Source organism: Panthera tigris, chromosome A2, assembly GCF_018350195.1.
Source record: "Panthera tigris isolate Pti1 chromosome A2, P.tigris_Pti1_mat1.1, whole genome shotgun sequence".
Lineage (NCBI taxonomy): Eukaryota > Metazoa > Chordata > Mammalia > Carnivora > Felidae > Panthera > Panthera tigris.
In genome coordinates this window covers 76,343,166-76,368,413 of record NC_056661.1, presented here as the reverse complement: position 1 = coordinate 76,368,413, position 25,248 = coordinate 76,343,166, and the positions used below count along the sequence as shown (strand labels likewise).

General features: G+C 38.1%; 1 protein-coding gene across 2 annotated transcripts; it reads left to right on the top strand.

Annotated features, from left to right (window-relative positions):
- Nucleotides 1–476: 476 nt before the first annotated feature.
- On the top strand, nt 477–20,061 carry CBLL1 (Cbl proto-oncogene like 1). Of its 2 annotated transcripts, none has more exons than XM_007083953.3 (6): nt 477–649; nt 6,956–7,123; nt 10,377–10,477; nt 11,128–11,211; nt 13,886–13,959; nt 16,500–20,061. In XM_007083953.3, the coding sequence occupies exons 1-6, from the start codon at nt 601–603 to the stop codon at nt 17,533–17,535; spliced, it is 1,512 nt and encodes a 503-aa protein (XP_007084015.1). In that variant the 5' UTR covers nt 477–600; the 3' UTR covers nt 17,536–20,061. The 2 variants fall into 2 exon arrangements, with proteins under 2 accessions (XP_007084015.1, XP_007084017.1); XM_007083955.3 differs by lacking the exon at nt 477–649 and adding an exon at nt 1,036–1,665.
- Nucleotides 20,062–25,248: the final 5,187 nt, after the last annotated feature.

The window sequence follows — 25,248 nt, the reverse complement described above, 5'->3', positions numbered from 1 at the left end:
AAAAAATAAGCCCAGCAATTGAAAGCATCTTGGAAACCACTTACTAATACAGAAATCTACATGTAAACAAAAGCAGGGGTGATTCTGATTCACAATGGTCCTTGGTTGTAATTGTACCTAAAAACTTGTTCATAAAGCTTCAGGTGTAGCGGGGCAGTCTTTTTAAAGACCCCAGTACAACACGCCCCAGATCAGCACAGAGCACTCATAGTGCTGATCTTTATGACTCCAAGCTGTTACTGCCTAACTACAGATACAACGCATCGCTGCACATACTTAATCCAGAATTCGGCACCGTGACATCTGTCAGAGGGCAATATAGTAATCTCCTATTGATCCAGGAACTCTGGCACCGAAAGCGTGAACAACCCAAGGTACTGATGTCGTCACCAGGGGACGACAGGAATAGAACCCAAATCCCTAGGCTCCCAAGCTCGTGTTTTCTACTAATTGTGCTCCTTTCTACTCATCCGAGAGCATCAAGTGTAGAGGGCTGGAGAAGGGAGTGGACACAAATGAGCCAAGTCGGCGAGGTGGAGACCGCACTGAAGGTCCCCAGGAACCACTCTGTGGTACTTTCCTTTGTTTTGGTTGAGGACGATGAAGGCAGCCGCAGCCACAACCCCCGGGGACCAAGAACTGGAACTAGGTACTGCCTGTTGTGCTAACTCTCTCTTCCTCATTTTAGGCCTTTCCTTTTCAACCTCTCCCTTCCGGCCAGCCCTGCCGCTCCCTCCACCTCACGCCGCGTCCGTCCCGTCCCCCGGCTCCGCGTCGCACTTTACAGCCGGTGTCCCCCGGGGAAGCGGCAGCTGCGGGGCACTCACCCGCCACCCGGCCCTAAGCCCAGTCCTTAGGTGGTCGGGGGGGCTCCCAGCCCCACAACCGTTTGCTCTAAAACAAAACAAAACACACAAACGAGTGCTAGTCAAGCATTTTGTGTTTCAACGATCAGAAACTTAGTTAGTGGGAACGGGGGTATATACCAAGTTGGCTCTGCGTAGCTGGTCAGGACAAAGCAAAATTTAGACAATACGCAGAGAGCCTTTCTCTTCTCTCGTAGCTCGACCATGCCCTGGGCAACCTCCCACTGGAGGACGCCTTTCGGAGCGCGCGTGTTTACACTTTCCCTACCCTGGGTGCAGGAGACCAGCGCTCGCGCACTCCGGGGGATTCCAAACCGTTACTCCGCCCGCCGGGGTGGGGCCAGCCCAACGGCCGAGCCTGCGCAGTGAGTCTGGCCGGCCCCGGGGCCCCAGCGCACTACAAGTCCCAGAAGGCAGCGCTCCCCGGGGGCGGGCGGCCGCCTTACCTGCCGCGAGCTTATGCCTCCGGCTGCTACCGCTCTCCCCCTCCCCCGTTCCCGTCGGTCGCCTTTCCACAGTTAAAGGCTACTTTCTCGTGAAGCACGTGAGGAAGAGTCTCAGTAACCTCGAACTGGAAGCTCTTCGCGTGTCCTTTCTCTCCCCGAACTATGCCTGACTCCCTCACCGGAGTTGGGTAGTAGACGAGAGAAGGAAGCTTTCGGAGGCCAAAGCCGAGGCAACTTGGTCGCACTTCCGCCTCCCGGGCTCCGGAAGGTAGCGCGCACGCGCTCTCTGCGACTCCGGCGCGGTTGACTTCCGCTCCCACTGTGCCCTGCGAGCCGAATCATGGATCACACTGGTAAGGAGGCGGAGGCAGTGGGGGTCCCGGTTCCATGCCCCCTTGGCCGGCCTGGGACTTGCTGCCCAGCGGGCAGAGAGGGGATACGCTCGCCCTACAGCACTGGGGTCTGGCGGTGAGAAGGAAATCTCACAGACCCCTCCCTGTGCCCGGCAAGGGCCTGCTGCGTCCCGGCCTACCCTCCGGTGCGGTACCTACCGCCTCGGTGCCGGCAACAGTCACTTCTCTGGTTCTGCTGAGCTCCCAGCCCAGACGGTGGGAGGCGGGGGCCTCGTGGGGAGGAGAGAGCTCTGCTCCTTTTTTCCTCGTCCCGGGTGCTCTGCTCTCAGTTTGGGGGACTGGCGGGTAGATTCAGTTTTGGAGTCGGGGAAGCCTTGTTACGCTGGGTGTCGAAGCGCGGGAGTGGGTTAGAGACTTCCTGCTGTCTCAGTCAGTTTTGGGCGGGTGCTGCGGTGGTCACTGCCGGTCGTTATTGTCTCTCCGGTCCTTCACGGATTAGAGGTGGGAGAAGGGAGTCGGATATGGTTTTCGGAATCATACTCGGAGCGGCTTTTCTGCCTGAGCCCAAAGCATGCCCCGCGCTACGGCTGTGGTCCTTACCCATCATTTGGGGGCGTTTACAAAGGAGAGCTTAAAATCAAGATATTCTCGTCTCTATGTCCAAGTAAGAATGACTCCGCTCTTCGTTACGTCTTGTTTGGCTTTTTCTTCTTTGTGGTTTTTGGATATTGAATGAGAGTGCACTTGGAGTTAGTGTTCCGTATAGTTATGTCAGCCATATCATAAGTAGGAAAAAAAGGATATTTCTTGTATTAAGCATTGGTTAGGGTGTTCTCAGTCATCAAATACCTACTTAGTTTTCTACATATAGATGTAAAATTATATCTATATGGTTTTAGTGAGTGTTAGTCAATGTAATATATGCCAGATACCTGTAGGTCTGGAGATGGAATGGTGCAATGGTAAGCAAGACGGTCTGAATCCCTGACCTCATGGAGATTACATTCTGTTAGGGAAGACACCATAAACAGGGCTTTTGTTTTTGTTTGTTTGGTTTTTAAAACCTAAAATTACAGATCATGATGAGTGCTTTGAAGAAAATAAACGGGTCCTGTGGTAAAGACTAATAGGAGGAGGCTTCAGAGAGAGTGGTCAGGGAAGGTCTTTCTGTAAAAGTAGAACTTATAAGTTGAGATCTGATGCATGAGAAGAATCCAGTCATGGAACTGATCAGGAGGAAAGCATTTCTAGCAAATACAAAGACTCTGAGGAAGGAAAACTTAAAGAAGATCAGTTAGCTGCAGCTTAGTTAGCAAGACGGAAGGAACCCTGAGATTGAAAAGGAAGGCAGGAGTCAGGTCCTACAAGACTTTGAAGTCCATGATAAAGATTTGATTCTAAGTGCTGTGCGAAGCCATTGAACAGAAGTGGAGGAGGAACATAATTTCTTTTAAAAATACAATAGCTTGTTCATGGAGATGGTGTAAAAGAGGGAGACAAAAATAATAGAAAATAGATGATTTAGGAGGTGATCGCAGTAGACCAGAAGAGAGACTCGACTTAGTTAAGTTGGCTTGGTTTAGTAGAAGGGGAGTGGACAAATTCAGTATTTTGGTGGTAGAACTCAAATATGAGCTTTGTGAGAGAAAGGAGAGATGCCTGGGTTTCTGGTTTGATCACCTAGGTAGTGCCCATTACTGATTTGGGGAAAACACACTTTTTAAAAAAGGGGTAGAGGTGAGACCTGGGAATTTGGGAACAAAATTTTGGGCTGCCAAGTATGAGCTGTGTATTGGGACATACAAGGGAAGTTGTCAGGTGGAAATCAGAGGAAAGATGTGGGTGAAAAATACATACTTGAGATTTAGTACCAGAGAGTTAATATTTTAAGGATGGATGAGATCACTCAAGGAACGAGAATACAGAGGGCCAAGAATCAGGCTGTAAGAATCTCTAGTATTTGGAAATTTTGTAGAATTGAAACTCTGGGACCTTGGTGTTAGAGTAACAAATGTGCAACTTTAGCAAAATACTTCTCATTAGAGCCTATTACTAGAATTGGTAGTTAAGCCTGTTCCACAGTTTACAGGATGTTATGTTAAGAAGTTGTAGTATCGCTGGGTGTGTGTCTTGAGTATTTATTATCCTAGTTCTCTAAGTTAAAATATTGCCAGAGAAAGTAAGAGTCATCCTGACATGAAAATATTCACAAATGAGCTGACCATTTAAAAAAATTAGTTCCTACTCAGATATCCCTGCTAGATATTTTCTATTCTTTTTTTTTTTTTTTTTTTTTTAAGATTTTGTCTCTGAGTAATGTCTACACCCAACATGGGGCTCAAGCTTACAATGTAGATCAAGAGTCACATGCTGTACTGACAGCCCTTTGTCTCTTCGTTTAATTTCTTTATAAGTCATTATCTTTGCTTCATATCAGGAAACAGTGTCAAATACTGTATATTGATTGTGATTACAAACCTTGCAAAAGATTCAGGTTTTTTTTGGAATTCATAAACATGAATTTGATAACTATTTGAATCACAAATAAAATCCTTGGCCAATGAGGAAATTCCAGTCAGCCAGTTGATTGAGGATGTTATGACAGGGTAGGTATTTTAAGAGAAAGATTTTAATGTCAAAGGATTAAGAGAGGCTGGCTCTTGGGGAAATTGATAAAACCCTTGAATATTATGCAAAAGTGACTGATTTTATGATCATGCTGAAAAGTCAAACATAAAATGAAGGCTATCCTCTAGGGTTCTAATAGAATTTTGCCAGAAAAACTACTCCAGGAAACGCCCAGTTAGCACTCGATTCATTCTTTGGTCATTTTAAGAATTAGCACTTAGTTGTAACTGCAATCTAAATTTTATAAAATATTTCTTGGTTCCTTTAATTCAGGATAAAATTCTAAATAAATCTTTAAAAAACTATAGTATAAAAGTGTTACTCCTTTTTAAAGTGGATTCACCTTAAATGGCCAGTTATAGGGGCTCCTGGCTGGCCCAGTTGGTAGAGCCTGCGACTCAGTCTTGGGGTTGTAAGTTCGAGCCCCATGTGGGATGTAGATTACTTACAGTCTTTAAAAAATAAAAATAAATGACTAGTTATGTCTTCAGTTCTCTTTTTTTGTGTAACAATATCCATGGGCTTTATGTTTTTAATTGACATATTCAAAAAGAAATTGTGCTGTATTTTCTGATTTTTTAATTAAAAAAAAAAAAAGACAAACCCAGAATGATATCACTATTGAATGCTGTACTTTGTTTATGGACTTGCAATCTGAGAGGTAGGTGGCAAGGTGTTAAAGGGCAGAGGACTCCTGAAAGTCGTGGTAGGCTAAGCAAGCAACTGTTGTGATCTCAACTGCTCAAGGTGGAGGGAAAGGATTTGCAGTGATGAAGTGTTGGTATTTTGGTCATTCACCTAGTTGTAAAACCATTGAGTCCTAATATCAGAAGGAAAGCATTGAACTGTCAACTGTCTACATCAGCTTGCTTTGTTCATTTATTGAAAAATCAGGAATACATTTTGAGCAAAAAAAAAGATTCTGTCATATCCATCCTTTGGCTATTACATTGCTTGTAGGTACTTTTACATAAGTAACTAGAAGAAAGCAGATGAAATACATTACTCAGCTTGGTTTAATACATTTGGTGAAGTGCTGAAAGTTGATCCAGTTGGGTTTATCCTAACTCAAGATTTTAGCTACCCATATGCTTCCTTTCCATGAATTTTTTCTTTGAGGATTAGCTATTGTAAAAGTAATAGTAGAAAGTAGACTGAAAGATATTTAAATTAATCATTAAGAATTAAATTATTATTTTGAATTAAAATTATTTTGAATTAAAAAAATAATTGTTCAGGAAGAGTGCAAACTGATGTGAATTTAACATGTGTCTGTAAACCTAGTAGCATTGGAGAGGAGGTCATTAGTACTAGGTTACTGCTTTCAGATTTGGCTTTACTGAATGTAATGTGGACAGTGGGCCTATCAATCTTGGTTGCACTATCTCCTGCAGGGACAGTTCATTCAGTATGTCATATTTAAAATGTTACTATTTTTGAAAATTATTTTATTTGCATTTCCTATTTTGGGACATTTCCCTTTGTGCCTTTGGTGGGTAAAAGTGAATATTTTCTGTATTATAATATTCTGTCATAGACTTAAAAAAAAAGGAGACTATTAACCTTCAAATGGAGTCAGTTCTATGAAATAATCCTGTTACTCATGGGAAATGAGTTAATAGCTAATAACAAGGAGGGCCTTAGAAAGTGTCCCTTGTTTAGATCTAGTTGAATTACAGAAACCTTGCATCCTTCTAAACTCTATTTTTCCATTACGATGCAGCTTAGAATAACACACTCACATGTATATATCTATAAAGGTTATAGCCCAAATACATCATGGTGTGCTTCTGCTACTACATAGTGTAATAATCTTTACTATTCCTGAATACTTTTTAGAAAAGCTATTTTACACTTAAGGGAATAATCACTTTCCTTAAAACTAATTTCATTTTCAATGCATTACTTTTTAATTTTTTTATTTATTTAAAAAAATTTTTTTAACGTTTTTATTTATTTTTGAGACAGAGAGAGACAGAGCATGAACAGGGGAGGGGCAGAGAGAGAGGGAGACACAGAATCGGAAGCAGGCTCCAGGCTCTGAGCCATCAGCCCAGAGCCCGACGCGGGGCTCGAACTCACGGACCGCGAGATCGTGACCTGAGCTGAAGTCGGACGCTTAACCGACTAAGCCACCCAGGCGCCCCTGCATTACTTTTTTAATTTTGCTATTGTCACTGTTAGTTTTTTGTTTGTTTTATTGATTGTCCTGATGTAGATTCACTTTTCTAACTTAACAAGTGTTTTGTGTGCTTGTTGGAGATGTGGATGGTTTTCTTTCTTTTCCTCCTCCTTCCTTTTATTTATTTTTTTTTTTTTAAAATCTCTTATAGCTCAAGATAGAAGTTCTTGGGCTTATAAAGGTTTTATGTTTTTGTAAACTCTTCTGGAATCATGGAAATTTTTATTGTCTACTTTTAGAGAGAGGTTCTGTAGTTTTTGCCAACTCTTTAAAGGGTTCCATCTCAAAAAACATTGCTTTAAGGGTTTATCTAGTATAGAGAAAATTAATGCTTAAACATATATAATATAATACTTAAAATCAGAGCCCAGATATTCAGCCCTTGATAATGTTGGATATGTTACTTTAATACCTGTAGCAGAATAATCTTCAAAAAGGAAAACTGAAAGAAATTACAACTTTTTTTTTTTTCTGACGTAGACAATGAGTTACAAGGCACTAATAGTTCTGGATCATTGGGTGGTCTTGATGTTCGAAGACGAATTCCTATAAAGCTCATCTCCAAACAAGGGAACAAAGCCAAAACTGCACCTCGAACTCCAAGGACTATAAACAGGATGCCTGCAAAGGCTCCACCTGGTGATGAAGGTAATTTGTTTAAACTGACAGATCCAAAAGTCTATTGTATCTGATTCCACCAAATATTCCATGTGGTCTTATTTATTTAAGATCTTTTTATCTTACTGTTTCATTTTTCATGCACTTTTCTCTTGCTGTATAATATTTTTGGTTTTTCTTTTGTTATTGAAAGTAACACTGCCTATCATTAAAAAAAAAACCTAAATAACATTTCAGAGAGCAAAATATTAAAAGTGAAATTTGTCTCCCTACCATGACAATCCCGTACCAAAATAATTTCTTTTACAACTTTTTTATAGTAACTTTTTAATATATAACTGCCCTTTTTTCATGTAAGATGCAATTAAAATTTTGCCTTATCAGTGTGTACAGTTGTAGTCATTTAAGAAAATAGGCTTAGGTATTTCATTTATAGATATACTATAATGTATCGAGAATTTTTCTGATTTTTTTTTTTGCTGTTAAAAACAATGCTGCAGGAAATATCCTTGTACATATAGCTTAGCATGTATGCTTGGTGTCAAATTTAAACTTTGCATGAATTTGGGTATTTTACAGCTTGATGGTATCCATCTGTACATCTTAGAATTTAACAGATATTGTCAAATGGCTCTGAAAAAAAACATCCATTTATATTCCCACACACTAATATTGGGACTATTAACCTTTAAAAATTTTCATTTTGATACACATTTCTTTAATTATGAATGGAGTTATGTGGATATCTTTACATAGTATCGGTTATTTCTTTTGCCTAGGGTCTACCTGTTCATATCTTTTAACCATTTTTTTCTGTATTGTAGTCTTTCTCTTGATTTTTCTGAGTTCTTTACAAATTATTAAATTGGCTCTTTGTCACATATTGTGTATATTCACCATTTGCCTTTTGCACTTTATATATCCAATTTTTATTGTGGTGAAGTTTGAAGATTTTGTGTCATCAGATATCCAATCCAGTCTTCTGTTATGACTTCTGGGTTTTATAAAATTCTTAGAAGGGCCTTTTTTCTATTTCATGAACAGAAAATAATTTTCCCATTTTACCCGTTAGTACAGGGTCAGCAAACTATGGCCTGTGGACCAAATCCAGCCCTGTTTTTGTAAAGTTTTTTTGGAACACAGCCATGCCCATTCATTTAAGTACTGTTTATGACTGCTTTCACACTATAATGGCATAGTTGAGTAATTGCAAGAGACCATATGGCCTACACAGCCTAAAATATTTACTAATCTAGCTTTCTACAGAAAAAGTTAGCTGATCCCTGCTGTGGGACATTTATGGATGTGTATTTGGTTATTTAAAAAGAAAAAAGTGGAGTCTGGCTCTATTTATTTTTTCTCTAAAACAGCTAGCTATTTGTCTTAACCATTGAATAATCTGTCTTTTCTGTGCTGAATAAGAATCCCACTATTATCCTACATTAAAGGCCTAAAGTATTTATGTCAATTTCTAGATTTTCCCTTCTATTCCAGCAATCTATCTATTTTTTTTTTTTGGAATCAAAATGTTTTAATTATACCTCATTTTATGGTTCCTTTTATTGTAGGGTATCTCTCCAAGTTCATTTGAAGTCACATGTTCTAAATCGTGGTGGTAGTAACTTAGGGCGATTGCTGCACTCTTCATAACGTAGGGTGCCCTTTCTTTGATCTTTTTGTTTCTTTTAATAATTTTTAAAAAGTACACAGTAATGTGTAAGTACATTCTTGTTATCAGAATCCAAACAAGGCAAAAAAGCTAAAATCCCCCTTCTTTCTTTTTCCTCTCAGATATCCCCTCATTCCCTCCCCTCTCATCCCCTAAGCTTACACCCCTTTCTAGAGGGAACTACTATTACCAATTTCTCTTTTAAGAGAACAAACTGAGGCTGGAGATAACTTTTGATTACTTTTGATTCAACTAATTCAGGTAAAAAATAATAAGTTATTGGTGTTTTTTCTAGGCAGATCAAAATAGGGAGATGTGGGTACTAATATGGTATTATACAATTATACATGTATACTTTAATGGTGGGAGTGCAGGTTGAACAACTTTGAAAAATGATTACTGTGCTCCTCATTTTGTTGGCTGTTGTTCAACACAATAACTCAGCATTTTAGATAAGAAGAACTGATCTTCCTTATTTTGAATTTTAGATGACAGAAGCTTTTTATAAGGTATAAATGGGCCATACAAGAGGCGAGGGTCACTCATTTGTAACTTTTAAGAATACTCCTTGAACTGTATACTTTGTATTGGAGATGATTAGTGCACTGGGAAAGTCTTGCTTCCCTGTATTTGTGTGTATGTCCATATGTACATCCATACACAGGTACTGTAATTTAGCCACGTGGGTAAAGTTAAAACTTGTGCGCTTGGTCTACACTGTTGACCAGTTCTAGGGCCTAAAGAGTCATGAGAAGCCTGGCATTTTGGAGGGATAGATTTGCCTTCTCACCTTTACTTTAGGTAATTGGATTCTACCAAGAATTACCATTGGACTGTCCATTGGTTTTCTCTTCTTTTGTATGAGATGAGATGCTTACCATCAAGGTCAGAGAAATTGAGCCCATATGATCTTCATAATTTTATTGATACATATAGTGGAGAGGAGGATACTTGTGACTAGATATGATATGGCTTCTGCTGTTTGGGTGATCAACCAGAGAGAGATTTTAATTGAAAAGATGAAGTATGAATATGTTCTTATTTCTAAAATCAGTTTCAGTTTTAAGACTGAAGGAGAGGATACCTAATTTGCTTAGTTGTAAGAAGAAAAACCTGCAGAATTCTTTATATTTTCATTGTATGCTTTTGGCAATAAAATCAGCCTCTTGCAGCATGATACCACTTTTGTAGGTAGATTACAGTAAGTGATCAGTATCTTAAAAGTTTGTGCGGCAAGTGTGACGATGGTAATTAGTAAAGGTTTATACTAGAGAGAGTTTGGTGAATTAATAAGAGCACTTGAATGGGAGTGAAGTGTTCTGAAGTCTGTTCCTGGCTCTCCCACTTAATCTATGTATTGAGTTACTATACGTCTCCATACTGCAGTATTCCCAATTATAAAATAAGAGAGTTGGAGTAGATGGTTGCCAAGATCATTTCTAGCTGATGTTATAATGACTTAAACTAGTCTTGATTATCTTGTCCTTAGAAGAGCTTTGAAAGTCATCAGATGGGCTTTTGGGTGAACAGGTCTGTGGTGCCATGTACATGTACTTCCAAAATGAAATTTAGGATTTGAAAAGTTTCTTTTCTCAGAACACTTTCTTTTCTCAGAAGGATTTGATTATAATGAAGAAGAACGGTATGACTGTAAAGGTGGCGAACTGTTTGGAAATCAGCGAAGATTTCCTGGACACCTTTTTTGGGACTTCCAGGTAAAACTAAAAATAAAAAAATTTATTAGAACAGCAAAATATTTTATTATATAAAAAAATATTTTCTTTAATGTTTATTTATTTTTGAGAGAGAGACAGAGACAGAGAGTGGAGGGGTGGGGGCAGAGAGAGAAAGAGACACAGAATCTGAAGGAGGCTCCAGGCTTCGAGCTGTCAGTACAAAGCCCGACACGGGGCTCGAACTCACAGACCACAAGATCACGACCTGAGCCAAAGTCAGGTGCTCAACTGACCGAGCCACCCAGGTGCCCCAGAACAGCAAAATACTTTAAGTACTTTGTTAGAATAATCAGAATACTTAAAGAATGGTATGAACTTTTATTACAGGTATTACGCTTTTTTTAAGCACACTCAAATCATCTGTTTATTAATGCCCTATTTCCACTATTTTCAAAAATAATTTGAAATAATTTTCAGTAAAGTCAAGTAAAATCAATAACCGTAAACAGAAAAAAGAAACTAATGGGGGCACAGCTAATCATGTGGAATATGTGGGAATTATGCCAAGAAACCTTTATTTCTAATTGTATTAACAACTTTTATAAAATACTAACCAATTCATTGCAAAAATTATAAGTACAATTTTTAGAGATGCTTAAAAAGAAAATTTTAATTATATCATTCAACAGATAAACATCTTAGGTGAAAAGGATGATACGCCAGTTCATTTCTGTGACAAGTGTGGATTGCCTATTAAAATCTATGGGCGAATGGTAAGTATAACTAAATTAAATGTTTTAGTAAATGTAAACTTTTGTGTAGAGATGAGATTCTGAAATTTAAGTAGGTGGGTTTATCACTGTTTAATGACTAAGTTTGTGACATTTTAATTAAGTATGGAATAGACAAGGGAAATTTGGGGATACCATGCATTTAATATAATTATCTTGACAAATTCTTGAATTGCTTGAAAATTAACTAACTTCTGAAAACGAATTTCTTTGGACTGTTTGATACATGTTAGTGGATATTTATTCTGGTTTATTAAGGAAAAATTGTTTTCTTGTTAAACAACAAAGTCAGTTACTTATTTCCGAAGGCTATAATTTTTAATGTAAAACTAATAATACTAATAATTCAAATAGAATTGAATTCTAATCATTAAAAACAATTATAACTCTAGTTGTAATTTTATAGTAATTTTGACATATCCTCCTTTAAAAGATAGTTTTGTATTTGTATTTGAAAAAAATTGAATTCAGTAACGTCTGCCTGGTAGAGGGCATGGATCGGGCCCTCTTGCTTTGCTGTGTAGCGTAGCTAAATAAGAGTAATGGACTATGAGTTTTAAAATGGTCTAACATCATTTTACTGTGTCCTTCTGATTTATTTTTAGATTTTTATAAGTTCATTAACTGCCAGGGAAGAATGCTACTTACATTAAATGTAGGAGGTGTTTGTTATTTCACTGCTTGACACAGTTTCAGGAGGAACAGGATAAGATAGAACATGGTTATGGTATTCTTCTTTGGGAGTTTTCTTTTAATTATTTTTTTTACTTTTTACTTTATAAATTTTTATTGAAGTATGGTTGATCTATAATATTAAATTAGTTTTGGGTGTACAACATAGTGATACAACAATTATGTACATTACACTGTGCTCACCGTGATAAGTGTGGTTACCGTCTTTCAGCATACAAAGTTACTACAATATAATCGACTGTATTTTCTATGCTGTACTTTTCATCCCTGTGACTTCTCTGTTTTATAACTGGAAGTTTGTACCTCTTAATCACCTTCACTTTTGCCTCCCGCCCTAGTATGTTCTCTGTATTTATGACTGTTTCTCTTTTTGTTGTTGTTGTGTTTGTTTTGTTTCTTGGGTTCCACATATAAGTGAAATCATATGGTATTTGTCTTTCTCTGCCTGACTGACTTTACTTAGCATAACACCCTCTATGTTCATCCATGTCATAAATGGCAAGATTTCATTCTTTTTTATGGCTAAGTAATATTTCATCGTGTATATGTACCGCATCTTTTTTTTCTTGGCTATTATAATATGCTGCAATAATGGTGCATATACTTTTTTTGAATTAGTGTTTTTGTTTTCCTCAGGTAAATTCCCAGAAGTGGAATTAACTGAATTGTATGGTACTTCAATTTTTAGTTTTGAGGAACTTCCATACTGTTTTCCATAGTGGCTGCAGCAATTTACATTCCAACCAACAGTGCGTGAGGGTTCTTTTTTTCCCTCACATCTTGGCCAACATGTTTCTCTTGTCTTTTTGATACTAACCATTCAGACGGATGTGAGGTGATACTTCATTGTGGTTTTGATTTGCTTTTCTCTGATTGGTGATACTGAGCGTCTTTTCATGTACCTGTTGGCCACCTGTATGTCTTCTTTGGAAAAATGTTTATTCAGGTCCTCTGCCCATTTTTTAATCTGATTATTTGGGCATGGGGGGTTTTGGTGTTGAATTGTATGAGTTCTTTATATATCTTAGGTATTAAGCCCTAATTGAATATATCATTTGCAAATATCTTCTCCCATTCAGTAGGTTGTCTTTTCATTTTGTTAATGGTTTCCATTGCTTTTGTTTTTCCTTGCCTGAGGAGACATCTGGAAAAATGTTATTAAGTTTACTAAGAGATTGCTGCGTATGTTTTCTTTTAGGAATTTTATGGTTTCAAGTCATACATGTAGGTCCTTAATCCATTTTGAGTTTATTTTGTGTTGGGTGTGAGAAAGTGGTCCAGTTCCAGTTCATTCTTTTGCATGTAGCTCTTCAGTTTTCTCAACACCATTTACTGAAGAGACTGCCTTTTCTGTATTGTTTATTCTTACCTCCTTTGTCATAGATTAATTGACTGTATATGCATGGGTTTATTTCTGGGCTCTCAATTCAGTTTCATTAATCTGTGTCTGTTTTTGTGCCAGTACCATACTGTTTTGATCACTATAGCTTTATAGTATAGTTTGAAAGCTGGGATTGTGGTACCTCTAGCTTTGTTCTTTCTTAAGATTGCTTTGACTATCTGGAGTCTTTTGTGGTTCCATATAAACGTTAGGATTTTGTGTTCTGTGAAAAACTGCAATGAATCTGTAGATTGCTTTGGATAGTGTGGGCTTCTTCAGGAGCTTTACCTCTATAGGAACCACGGATGAAATTCATAGCATTTATACTTGGAGAAATGTAAGCAGATGCATACGTATATATTTATTGGGGAAAGGCCAAATATTTCATTATATCTCAAAGGGCTCTGTTACTGAAAAAAGGTTAACTGTTGCTTTTCTGTAATTAGTACTTAATAAATGTTTATCATAGTGAGCAATTCTCAGGTGCCTTTTATGTCCAGGTTACTGTGCTTACAGTTATTTTTTATGGAAATAGTTTAAGTTGTTCTAGTATGCTTAACTGTAATATGTCTCTGTTCACAGATTCCGTGCAAGCATGTGTTTTGCTATGACTGTGCAATTTTACATGAAAAAAAAGGAGATAAGATGTGTCCAGGGTAAGGTTATTAGTAGATTTATTTTTATTTTTATTTTTTTTAACATTTTTATTTATTTTTGAGAGACAGAGCACGAGCACGAGCGGGAAAGGGGCAGAGAGAGAAGGAGACACAGAATCTGAAGCAGGCTCCAGGTTCTGAGCTGTCAGCACAGAGCCTGAAGCGGGGCTTGAACCCACAAACTGCGAGATCATGACCTGAGCTGAAGTCGGACACTCAACCGACTGAGCCACCGAGGCGCCCCATTAGTAGATTTTTAAATAATAAAAGTTTGTGATGTAATGAATTGTAATCTAGGTTAAAGATCAGAGTATGATGTAAGTCAGCAGCAGGATATCAAATATGTAGACATGGCTAACCTTTCTTTGTGAGCCTAGAGTTGGCCTTAGCCTTCTCCTTAGGATAAGGCTAGGTAGCTATTATCTGAGTGTTCACATTAGCCCAAACAAGTACATGTGTCATCACAAAATTAGTGTTATAAACCAAAACGGTTGTTTTGTTTTGTTTCTCTGATGGGACACTAGAGAGGTAGTATCAAGCAGCGATTGGAATTACAATTCCTGGCTTCAGATCCCTAGTCTGCCGCTTATTAGCTGTGTGACAGATTGTTTCTTCATCTGTAAAATGGAGTTAATAAATAGCATCTACGTCTCTGTGTTGTTAGAACTAAACTAGTAGGTCCATACATCTATATTTATAGTACCTAGCATATAATAAGTACTAGGTAAGTATAAGCTCTTATGTACTACCTGCAAATCTTATTATTTATGTCTTGAGTATATCTTAGGGCACCATCATGGTATTGGCTCAGACAAGTTATAAAGATCTAGAGGTATTGGTTGATACTGATCCAGTTCGGTATGGTCTTGAAAGATCCAGGATAACTTTTTATACCAGTTTAGAACCCCTGATAGAAGACTTGAGAAAGCTTTGAGACCAACTTCCTTGGAACAGTTGTAGACTTCTGAGATTCCTTATGACCTGTGTCAGAAGCTATCCCAAGATTTGTAGTATGGGTTGATAACACAATTATGGACACTTATAAGGGATGATTTCTTTTTATGGTGTAGGAAGATTGGCGTCACGGAGAGAGAGAGAGAGAGAGAGGATGATTCAATAAGTGTTCTAATGGTAATATGGAAAAGGGAATTTAGTTTTCAAGATATTGAAAGTAACTCCAGTAAGCACCTCACTGGTCGGCACTTAGCTATTTGAGAACATAAGCCTATCTGGCTCAACTGACTCAGATCAGGAAGTGAAGAAATGGCAACCCAAGTTGATACAAATATTATATACTGTTGCTTTTAAACACCACCCAAAAGAAAGTGTCTTACATTCCTGTTACCGTGGAGACCTTTCTGAGTTTACAGCATATTAGAAGCAAACAAATGAGAACTGTGCCAAATGGCCACTAAAGGGAAGCCTGCTAGTCTCAAGGAGTGCCAGCCTTACAGCAAGGGTGAAAATAGAGACACAGCTCAAACTCAGGAATATAGAGCCATTTAACAGAGTCTCAGATGACCTGATACACATATTCCGTGATAATAGCCTATATCCATGCATATGTAGTGATTCCTTGCTTAACTAGTGATTCGGTTCTGCCACTTTCATTGTTTTCAGTTATCCCAAGGATATTCTTTTAAGTAGGGCAAAGTAGATAAAAAACAAAAACAAAAAAACATTGTTAGAGTACATATTTTAACCCATATTGCAGATGAAGAAATAAACAGAAAGATTAAGTGACTTCTCCAAGATTACAGAGCCAGCACTTGGTCCCCGTTCTTCTGATTCCTGGTTCAGTCCTCTTTCCACTATTTCAAAAGACTCTAAAGGCAAGTGTGGATTAAATATAGTGAGTGAGAAAGAGTTATAATTTTGACCCTGAGTCATTAAGAAAATGCTGAGTTAAATTTAGTGCTTACAGTTTAGAAAGGAGGGGGTCATACTTTTTTGTAGTAAAATTGTCTGATAATTCTTCCCTAAGGGACTCCTGATAGTCAGGGTTTGAATTTAAATAGTTTACGTTGCTTAATGTCAAGAACCCTGTCGATGAGGATGATCTTACACATTTTTGCAGTCCTTGCAGCGTCTTTTACTTCATATTGTTTGCTCAGCAAATCCTTGTTGCTCTGTAAATACTGTACAAGTTTGAATTCCATGACTATGACAGACCTTTGGTTCATCCTTTCTGGCTGTTTTTGCAAATGGATGCAAAGCATAGAGTTTGTTTGAGACAATCAGATAATTCTGTGTCTTAGGAACAATAGGTCTTTTCTTAAAACATACTCTTGTTTGATAAACAACTTTTAATTTTTACTTGTATGGAGAGTTCCAAGGTCGGTAGAAGGGTGGATGCTTAATGTGAAGCCAACAGACCACAGAGTGGCAGTGATTAAAGGTTCACTTATGGTCCCTGCAACTTGTAATTGTGAACTTTGCAGTTCCCACAACAGATTTCAAGAACAGGCATATCTGTGAGAGTTTGTGCAGTATTTTTCTGGTCTGCTTTTAGTAAATCGTTTTTTCCCCTTCTCGTTCAGCTGTAGTGATCCCGTTCAGCGGATCGAGCAGTGTACGCGAGGTTCTCTCTTCATGTGTAGCATTGTTCAAGGGTGCAAGAGAACCTACCTGTCTCAGAGAGACTTACAGGCGCATATCAACCACCGCCACATGAGAGCTGGAAAACCTGTTCCCCGTGCTTCACTTGAAAACGTCCATCCTCCTATCGCCCCACCACCAGCTGAAATCCCTGATCGTTTTATAATGCCACCAGACAAGCACCACATGAGCCATATTCCGCCAAAGCAGCACATCATGATGCCGCCACCTCCGTTGCAGCACGTGCCACACGAGCACTATAACCAGCCACACGAGGATATCCGTGCTCCGCCAGCAGAATTGGCCATGGCTCCACCTCCTCCTCGTTCGGTCAGTCAGGAAACCTTTCGTATTTCAACAAGAAAACACAGCAATTTAATAACTGTCCCTATTCAGGATGACTCCAATTCAGGTGCTAGAGAACCACCACCTCCTGCCCCAGCACCTGCTCACCACCATCCTGAATATCAGGGCCAACCAGTGGTGTCGCACCCTCATCATATTATGCCTCCACAGCAACATTACGCACCCCCCCCACCTCCTCCACCACCAATAAGCCATCCAATGCCACATCCTCCCCAGGCCACAGGGACTCCTCACTTGGTTTATAGCCAAGCTCCACCTCCACCAATGACCTCTGCTCCACCACCAATAACCCCTCCCCCTGGACATATTATTGCCCAGATGCCACCTTATATGAATCATCCTCCTCCAGGACCTCCCCCGCCTCAGCACGGCGGCCCACCTGTAACTGCACCCCCTCCTCACCATTATAATCCTAACTCTCTACCCCAGTTCACTGAAGATCAAGGAACTCTGAGCCCTCCATTTACACAACCAGGAGGAATGAGTCCTGGTATATGGCCTGCACCAAGAGGGCCACCTCCTCCTCCACGAATGCAGGGTCCGCCTTCTCAAACCCCACTTCCTGGACCACATCATCCAGATCAGACAAGATATAGACCGTATTACCAATGATTAATAGTGCTTTGAACTGAAGATATGATGAGGAGGGAAAAAAACAACAAAAACTTATGTATAGTCAATCTTTTAATTAAGCTTTGACTGTTCTGGGAAGGAGAAGCTCCTCTTCCTGAGGTGACCGTAAAACACGTAGGGTCTTGTCTCTTAAAAATGGTTTTAAATCTTGACCTTAGGATCGATTTCAAGTACTATACTGTAGTGCAGATAAGTGGCTCAGTTGAGCACAGCGATATTTTAACAACTTTGTTCCCCTAGTGTGGTAAATTGACCCAGAGGTGACCATTTGTAAAGAATTTGGGAAGACTTTTTCATTGTTCCACTTTCAAAAATAGTGCTTTTGTTCAATCCAGTGTTCAGTTTTTCTTGTGATACATTTTGTTAACCTGTGTAAAAGGATTAAATTTCAAAATGGTTGTAAAAATGCTATTTTTATGTGAATTTAAGTGCAGCCACATACTGTTTTTTAAAAACCATATGTTTTACCACTAATTTCCCAAAGTTACAATAAAATCCTAAAAGTAAAAATCTACTAGAATTTACTGTAAGGCAGACTGTTAAGTGGTAGAGAATTATTTCACATTTTAGGCACTGAAAGTTTGAGGTATATTAAGTATATAATGCACTTCACTTGGATGCCTTTTCATTTTTAGGCAGCCTCAGGAGCACCAAAATACATTGGAATTCCAGTACTAAGATATATTGATGTTCATAACATTAAAAGGCATTAGGAATTCTTTGGGAAGATCTGGCCAAAGTAATTGACTCTACAGGCTCCAAGCTATTGGGGGATACTGTTACTCATTAACGTTTTTTCCTGAATGGTTGGAATCACATGATGCACCACATTTACTAATCTTACGTAACATTATTTTATAGAACTGTTTAAATTGTGTTCTCTAGATAAAGTGTTCTACTCTGCTCATTGTCTCAAACTAAGTATTTAGGGCTGAATAGACTTTATGTAATTCCTCATTTCGTGGTGGAGTTGGATCCTGTGCTCTAGGTGGGTTCTTGTTTATTGGGTTTTTAAAGTACAATTTGAACGCCGTAGAGGAATATTGTATTAATGAGGGACATTCTTGTAATCACAGACTTGCATTGCTCAGGTTTCATTACCGTGTGATAAGGTTTTTTTTTCTCTAACTTGAAATTTTAAGACTATAATTTCCTGTTCCTTTTATGGGTTAAGCAGTATGGAACTGGGAACATTTTAAAATGGAGTCACCAGTGAAGACTACCAGATGATTTTGTTTGTATTGGAGAAAAGTAACGACTAAATTGTGATTTTCAGAGCTTTATAACGTGCCTTTAGAGTCAGCATTTGCATTATAGGGGCTTGCTACAGTCCAGCTAAGATGACCACTTACATTTTATATGGAACTCATGTGTATAAATCAACATTCTTAGGGTATGGTCCTATATCCTTTGAGTAAACCCCTGTGAAGTATTTCCTCCCCCCTAAAATGGTGCATAATATAAAAATGAAAAACGTAGTATGCAGATGTCATTTATTAAATAGTTTGTAGTGCGTACATTTAGAACATTTCTTTTTGACAAAGGGTGAGCTGATGGCTAATTTACCATTGGATTCTGTCAGACACAGGCAAAACAGTTTCTCATCTTGGATAATGAGATGCAGAGTCGTCTCTGAACTTAGAGCTGAAGTTAGAGATAGGCGAAATGATTATTTCAACCTTGACCGGCCGGAAATAACTAAGACGCTTTTTTCTTTTTTTTTTTTTTTTTAAGTTGAGTGATTTTTTCACATCTAGCAATTTGAGAGTCCAGTGTTAATGCAATATATCTAGTGAGAAATTCTTGTTATTAGGAGCATGGGAGTGAAATAAGAAATAGTATGAACTGGTGGTGGTGAGTGCTTCTATCATATTACTGTAGGTACTTGGACTGGTGCAAACTTGATTCCTTTTCATGCCCCTATTTAGGAGCTGTTAAAATATTACTGTTAAAAATCCAATACCATTCTTTGTTTCTTGTGATAAGAAAATAGCCAAATTCCTTTTAGGGCTTCTCAACTGTTTATGAGGAGCGCTCCTGTTTTTATTGAAATTCACTAGAGTCGAATGTGGTATGAAACCACTTAGCCTATGTATTGGACAAAATAATTAGTATCATGATAAACTTCCACATGTTTAAGAGAATTCTCGTAGACTTTTTAAAAAATGATTTATTTTCAGTTAGGTTTAAAAAATACGTGTTATGCAGGGAGGCAGATCAGATGAATGTGTTGTAGCAGACAAAATTTTTAAATGGCGTTAGACTTGAATTCATCCAGTTATTGTTTGAATGAGGGTTGGTGGGTAGAAGGATAACAAAATTACTGTTAGTGTTTATTTCCTCAAGGAAAAAGATGTGAATCCCAGCCTTATTTCAGGGAAGCCTTTGAAGCTATGATGGACATAAGTCTAAATTAAATGTATGTATGTTTCATTATATTGCTCTTAAGACTACTGAGGTGGCAGTTTAATTCTTAAAAACAATAAAATGGAAGCATAAATACTATTTTGCCTAGGTGGATTTTTACCTACTGATGACACATTTGGGAGAATGCAAAATTTTCTGTGTGTCTGTGTCGGTACAACTTTTATAGTAAAATTAGCTTCACTTTTGTTGAGATTGAAACCAGCAAGTCGAATGTTAGTGTTTCTTCAGTGGCGTGCCCGTTCACAATATAACCTAGTATTTGGGAAATATCAGTTGCAAAAACCATAAGAAACTATATCTGTTTTGCCCTGTAAAAATCATTTGCTCAAAATCATTGTGTAAATACTAACTAGATACCACTGACGTAAATGGAAAAGACATTTGAACGTATTTTTAAACTCACAATTAAGTGACTTTATGAGGTATACAGAGCTGCTGACTTCTGTTCTAACATACTGGAAGGGTATCATACCTCTTTTTTTGAAAAGTTCTATAGTCCTTCCTATGTCATGAAAATTTTGGAAAGGTCCTATGTTATAAGTACAGTTGACCCTGAACAACGTGAGAATTCGGGGTGCTGGCCCCCCTGCACAGATGAAAATCCATGTATAACTTTTGACTCACTGAAAACTTTAATAATAGCCCGATAATGTAGTTGATTAGTATATCTTATATATATTTATATGTATCCTACGCTGTATTCTTACCATGAAGCTAGAAAAGGTGTTACTAAAAGTTCTAATGAAGAGAAAATACAGTTCTGTGTAGAAAAACACTCCGTGTATAAGTAAGTGGACCCATGCAATTCAAACCCCTGTTGTTCAAGGGTCAGCTGTACATGGAAAAAAATCACAAGTACCAAGAACAAAAAATATACTTTTCTAATTATTAGATTAGCCACCAAATATTGATGTCAATTGAGGAAGTTTTACATAATCATACTCTATTTTGACCAAAGTAGATTTGTGTTTCTTCACTGGTTTGTAACTAATCTGTTAAATTTTGGCCTAGAAACTAAGTAGCATTTACTTATTACAATATATGCACGGTCTAATAAAGCAATATTGGATATACTTCACTTCGAGGGGACAGAGAGATAAGCCAGTGAAAATACTTGATAGTGATACTAATAAAAACATTTGGATTTTCAAACATTTTTTGTTTTGATTCATGCCCCTTCAGTTTTCTACCATTGAGGGGAAAAGTGCTAAGACAATTCCGAGGGCAGGATTTTAGTGTTAAAAGCTTAATTTTCCCATCTCCCTATCTTTAAGAATTAAGACTTTTTAGGCAGTACAGAATCCCACAACTGAAATGAACAATGCTAGGTCATGGGTTTAGGTCTCACACTTGGGCAGGACCATGTCTTAAAAAATTTGGTATTTTGAAATGTTAATCGATTCTGGTACTCCGAATACTCCGTTTCTATTCCAAGTAGTTGTAAGCACTAACTTCATGTTGCATTAAGCCCATTTCTATTAATCTTCCTTTAAAATTGTTCTTTTGCCTTCAGAGTGAAAGATTCTGCTCCCTTTTACTTTTCTTCCCAAGTGTTAACTTTGAAAACTTAAAATCTTTTGTTTTACAATTGGCACTTCAGTTACGTAAGTAATAAATCTCTTGGGGGAAGCGTAATATGTTAATGCTATGAATAAAGCTATAGATCCCCTTGCAATGAATATTTCCCTTCCAGAAATAAGTAGTTATAATTTTGGTGTATGTTATCAGTAATCAGTTACAGAGCTGATAACTAAGTAGGCTCCATGCTCTGGTTTAGCATCCTAATTCATGGGAAATGGGAGTACTTCATGACCGACACCTCATAAACATGAGCACATACCATATGGGATATAAATCATTCACTCATGCACTCATTCGTTCAGGTATGTGCCAGCATTCTAAGCACCTGGGGTTCACAAGTCTTTAGAGATAGACGATCAACAAATTTCATTAAGTTACCTAACATGTTAGGAGTACGATAAAATCCTATGGCATGAAGGAAAAATAAGGATAATGGGGTGGAAGGAGGTTCGCAGTTTTAATTAGGTCTGGGTAGAATCCACTGAAGAGATGACATTTGACCCACGATTTGAAGTGGGTGAGAGTTAGCCACGTAGGTAACCGGGGGCAGACTTTTCTAAGCATAGTCTGTAGAAGTCTTAAAATGGGGGCTGCACCCGGCATATTTGGGGACCAGCAAGGAAATGGGAATGGAATGAGTGAGATGAGCAGGAAGAGGAGGTCAGAGGTAATAACAGAGGGAATGAGATCACAGGCTTTCTGGGCCATCGTAAACTTTGACCTTACTCTGATCTGGGAAGCCATCCTGGGATTCTGAGCAAAGGTGTGGAATGATCTGGCTCTTTTTAGGAGGATTATTCTGGCTGTGTGTTTGGAACAGATGAAGAAGGTAAAGATAGACCAGTCAGAGGGCTTTAATAATTTACACAAGAGATGATGGTGGTACTTGTGGAAGGATAAATATGTAAGATAATAAATATATATTATAATGTAATAAATTTATGTACATCAACTAAGCACTTACTATATGTGAGATATGGGTATCCACTGATGAACAAAATAGATATGGTCACTGACCTATAGAAGCTTACATTTTAACTCTTCTAGGAATTGTTCTTGGTAGTCATTCCTAAATTTTCCTCAAAAAACTTCTTAAATTCTTTTCCAAAGGATAGTGGCCAGAAAAGGAATTACATTGGAAAATGGATTACAAAAGTACACATACATGTACAGCCATAATGCGAGCGTAACATTAAGTTTATTTGATTCCGGACATTCCTGTTTCCTAAAAGCTCTTCTGGGTACATTTTCAATGTACAGTACTGAATTACCGACTTTGAAACAAATCTGTAGAACACAGCTATATTGTTCCTGAGTTTAGTCCTGCCTTAGGCTAGATCGGTGTTTAGACAGGTGTTCATTTATTTTGTGAGGTAATATTTCCTAATGATTAAGAGCCTGGCTCTGGAGTTGGACCATCTAGACTGAATTTGGGCTCTGCCACCTGCAACTACATAACAGACTAATTACTTATCCTCCTTGGACCTTGATTTATTTTGTTTTTCCCCAAAATAGGGTTAAACCTAGTACCTACCTTATGCGGTCTATTTGGAGAATGAAAGGAATTGATTCTAGATATATTTTAAGGGTAGAGACAGTAGAATATCCTGACAGATTTTTCAACCTGAGCAGCTAGAAGGATGGAGTTGGCGTTAGCTGGGGTGGAAAAGATGCTGGGAAAGCAGATTAGGGGGAGAAGGTCAGTAGATCAGTTTTGACATGTCCAGGTGAAGATGGCAGAAAATGAATTAAAAGGTTCCTGTTGTCTGTCCTTTATGCAGTGTAAAGCCAAGCTTGCATTTAAAACCTCTCATTTGCATCACTAAGTGGTAAGCTACTGCATTTAGATAAGAATGTGTAGCATTCTTAATTATTGGCAAAAAATTTTAAGGATAAACTGGCACGTTATTAGCTTCAAGCTTTCTTAATTTCAGTAATGTGTCTGTTTCTTCCCAAGCTGTTCTGTCTCCTGGTTGCAGTACTGGGTATCTTCTCCCCTTCAGTCTTGCTCTGACTTATGTCGCTTTTATTTTTATCTTCCAACATGATCTCTTGGCCTCTTCCTAAATCAGGGATCAGATTTTTGTACCAATTTCCAATAATTGCTTTTAGGCAGGCAAATAGAGGCTGAGTGCCACGTATACCCAGAGCATATCCACCTTAGAGGCCTAGGGAGAAAAAACATTTAAGGGTGGGGATAAGGGAACCTCTAAGATGTTAAGGTTGAATAGGCTGAAATGGGGGCGCCATGCTTGGAGTGCTCCATGGCTGTTTGGTTAGCGAGAAGGGTGTAAAGAGTACCTTTACTTGGGAAGATGCAGACATCAGCCACGATCCCGTGTGGGGCTTTGGCCCCACCCCCAAATGATGGATGAAATGGGCTTATGTTTCCAATTCCTATTCCCTGACCTCTACAGAGAAAGAGCTCTTAATCTGACATTCATGGAGTATCCTATACAAATGCATCATATATAAATCATGTCTAAAATGTGTGTGTGTTTCCCTAAAGTCTGCAGGGCGCAGGAAGCTCTATAAGGTATGCATGACTCAGAAATTTAAGAAACGTGCCTTCAAAGAGTGCTTACGTTCCAGTTTTTAAGACTAGCTATGTAAATAAACTTTGTTTTACCTTACTGTAATTGGTTTAAGTCTAATAGACAAGCCCTTTCAGTAAAGACTTAAGTAATAAAGAGTGGGAGGGAGCTTTGACAATAAACCTTCAGAGGCGAGATCTAGAACAATTGGGATTTCCCCATTGACAAAGTTATTTTTTACAAAGTTACAAAATTATCTGTTACATAAAATAAATACAAATTTGTACCGAGAACAATGCCAGCAAAACAGAGAAGCATGTATGCGGAATCTTATTCTCTAGCCAAATTGAGCTCTAGAGTGATTATTCTGCCCTGTGTGTTACAAATAATGACCAACAGTGAAGAAAAAGTCAAACTGGGTCCTACCATCTTTTCTTTTCTCTAAGACTGGAAAGAACTGTTTACCCATCATGTTTTCTGTTCGTTTTTCACCTTCTTGCCTTTTCATTTTATATCTTCATTAGCTTATACAATTTGCATACTATGAGGTGGAAGAAAAGGACTTGCCTCCAAAGCTTATTATAGTTACAGATATGACATTAGAAGGATTGTGTCAAAGTCTGGATAGGAGGTTGTTGAATGCGTTAAAAAGCTATAGTGATAATCACAAACTCTGGGCAAAATTAAGGATCACTGCAGAGGTTTTAGACGATTCTCATGTGGCAGGTTTCCAGCCAGACCTCTACCAAGGGGACCCACAACAAGCATATTCCAGAAAGCTAACAAATTTAACAAAACAAGACATATCCACTGTACAATGGAATTTTTTTAAATGGAGATATATCAGTATGAACTGTATACAGTTCTGTATAAACTGTATACAGCATGAACTGTATACAGTATGAACTGTATATAGTATGAATTTATACAATATGAACTGTATAAATTACGAGATTCAAAGCAGTGGTGTAAATACAGTGCAAAACATATGCATGAAGGTATAGTGACCTGGAGGGAAATCTGTCAGTGCTATAAAAATACATATAAACAAAAAATTGTCTTCCTTTGAGAAATCTACAAGATAAAAAATTGAGAGTATTTACAAAATTTTATACTAGATAGGTGAAAAATATATGATGCTAGAACAATC

What these genes read in the sequence shown, in the direction of transcription:
- CBLL1 (XM_007083953.3), top strand. Translation starts at nt 601, where the DNA reads ATGAAGGCAGCCGCAGCCACAACCCCCGGGGACCAAGAACTGGAACTA. An exon ending in GGACCAAGAACTGGAACTAG is followed by an intron (nt 650 to 6,955) that starts GTACTGCCTGTT and finishes TTTCTGACGTAG; the next exon opens with ACAATGAGTTACAAGGCACT. An exon ending in GGCTCCACCTGGTGATGAAG is followed by an intron (nt 7,124 to 10,376) that starts GTAATTTGTTTA and finishes TTCTTTTCTCAG; the next exon opens with AAGGATTTGATTATAATGAA.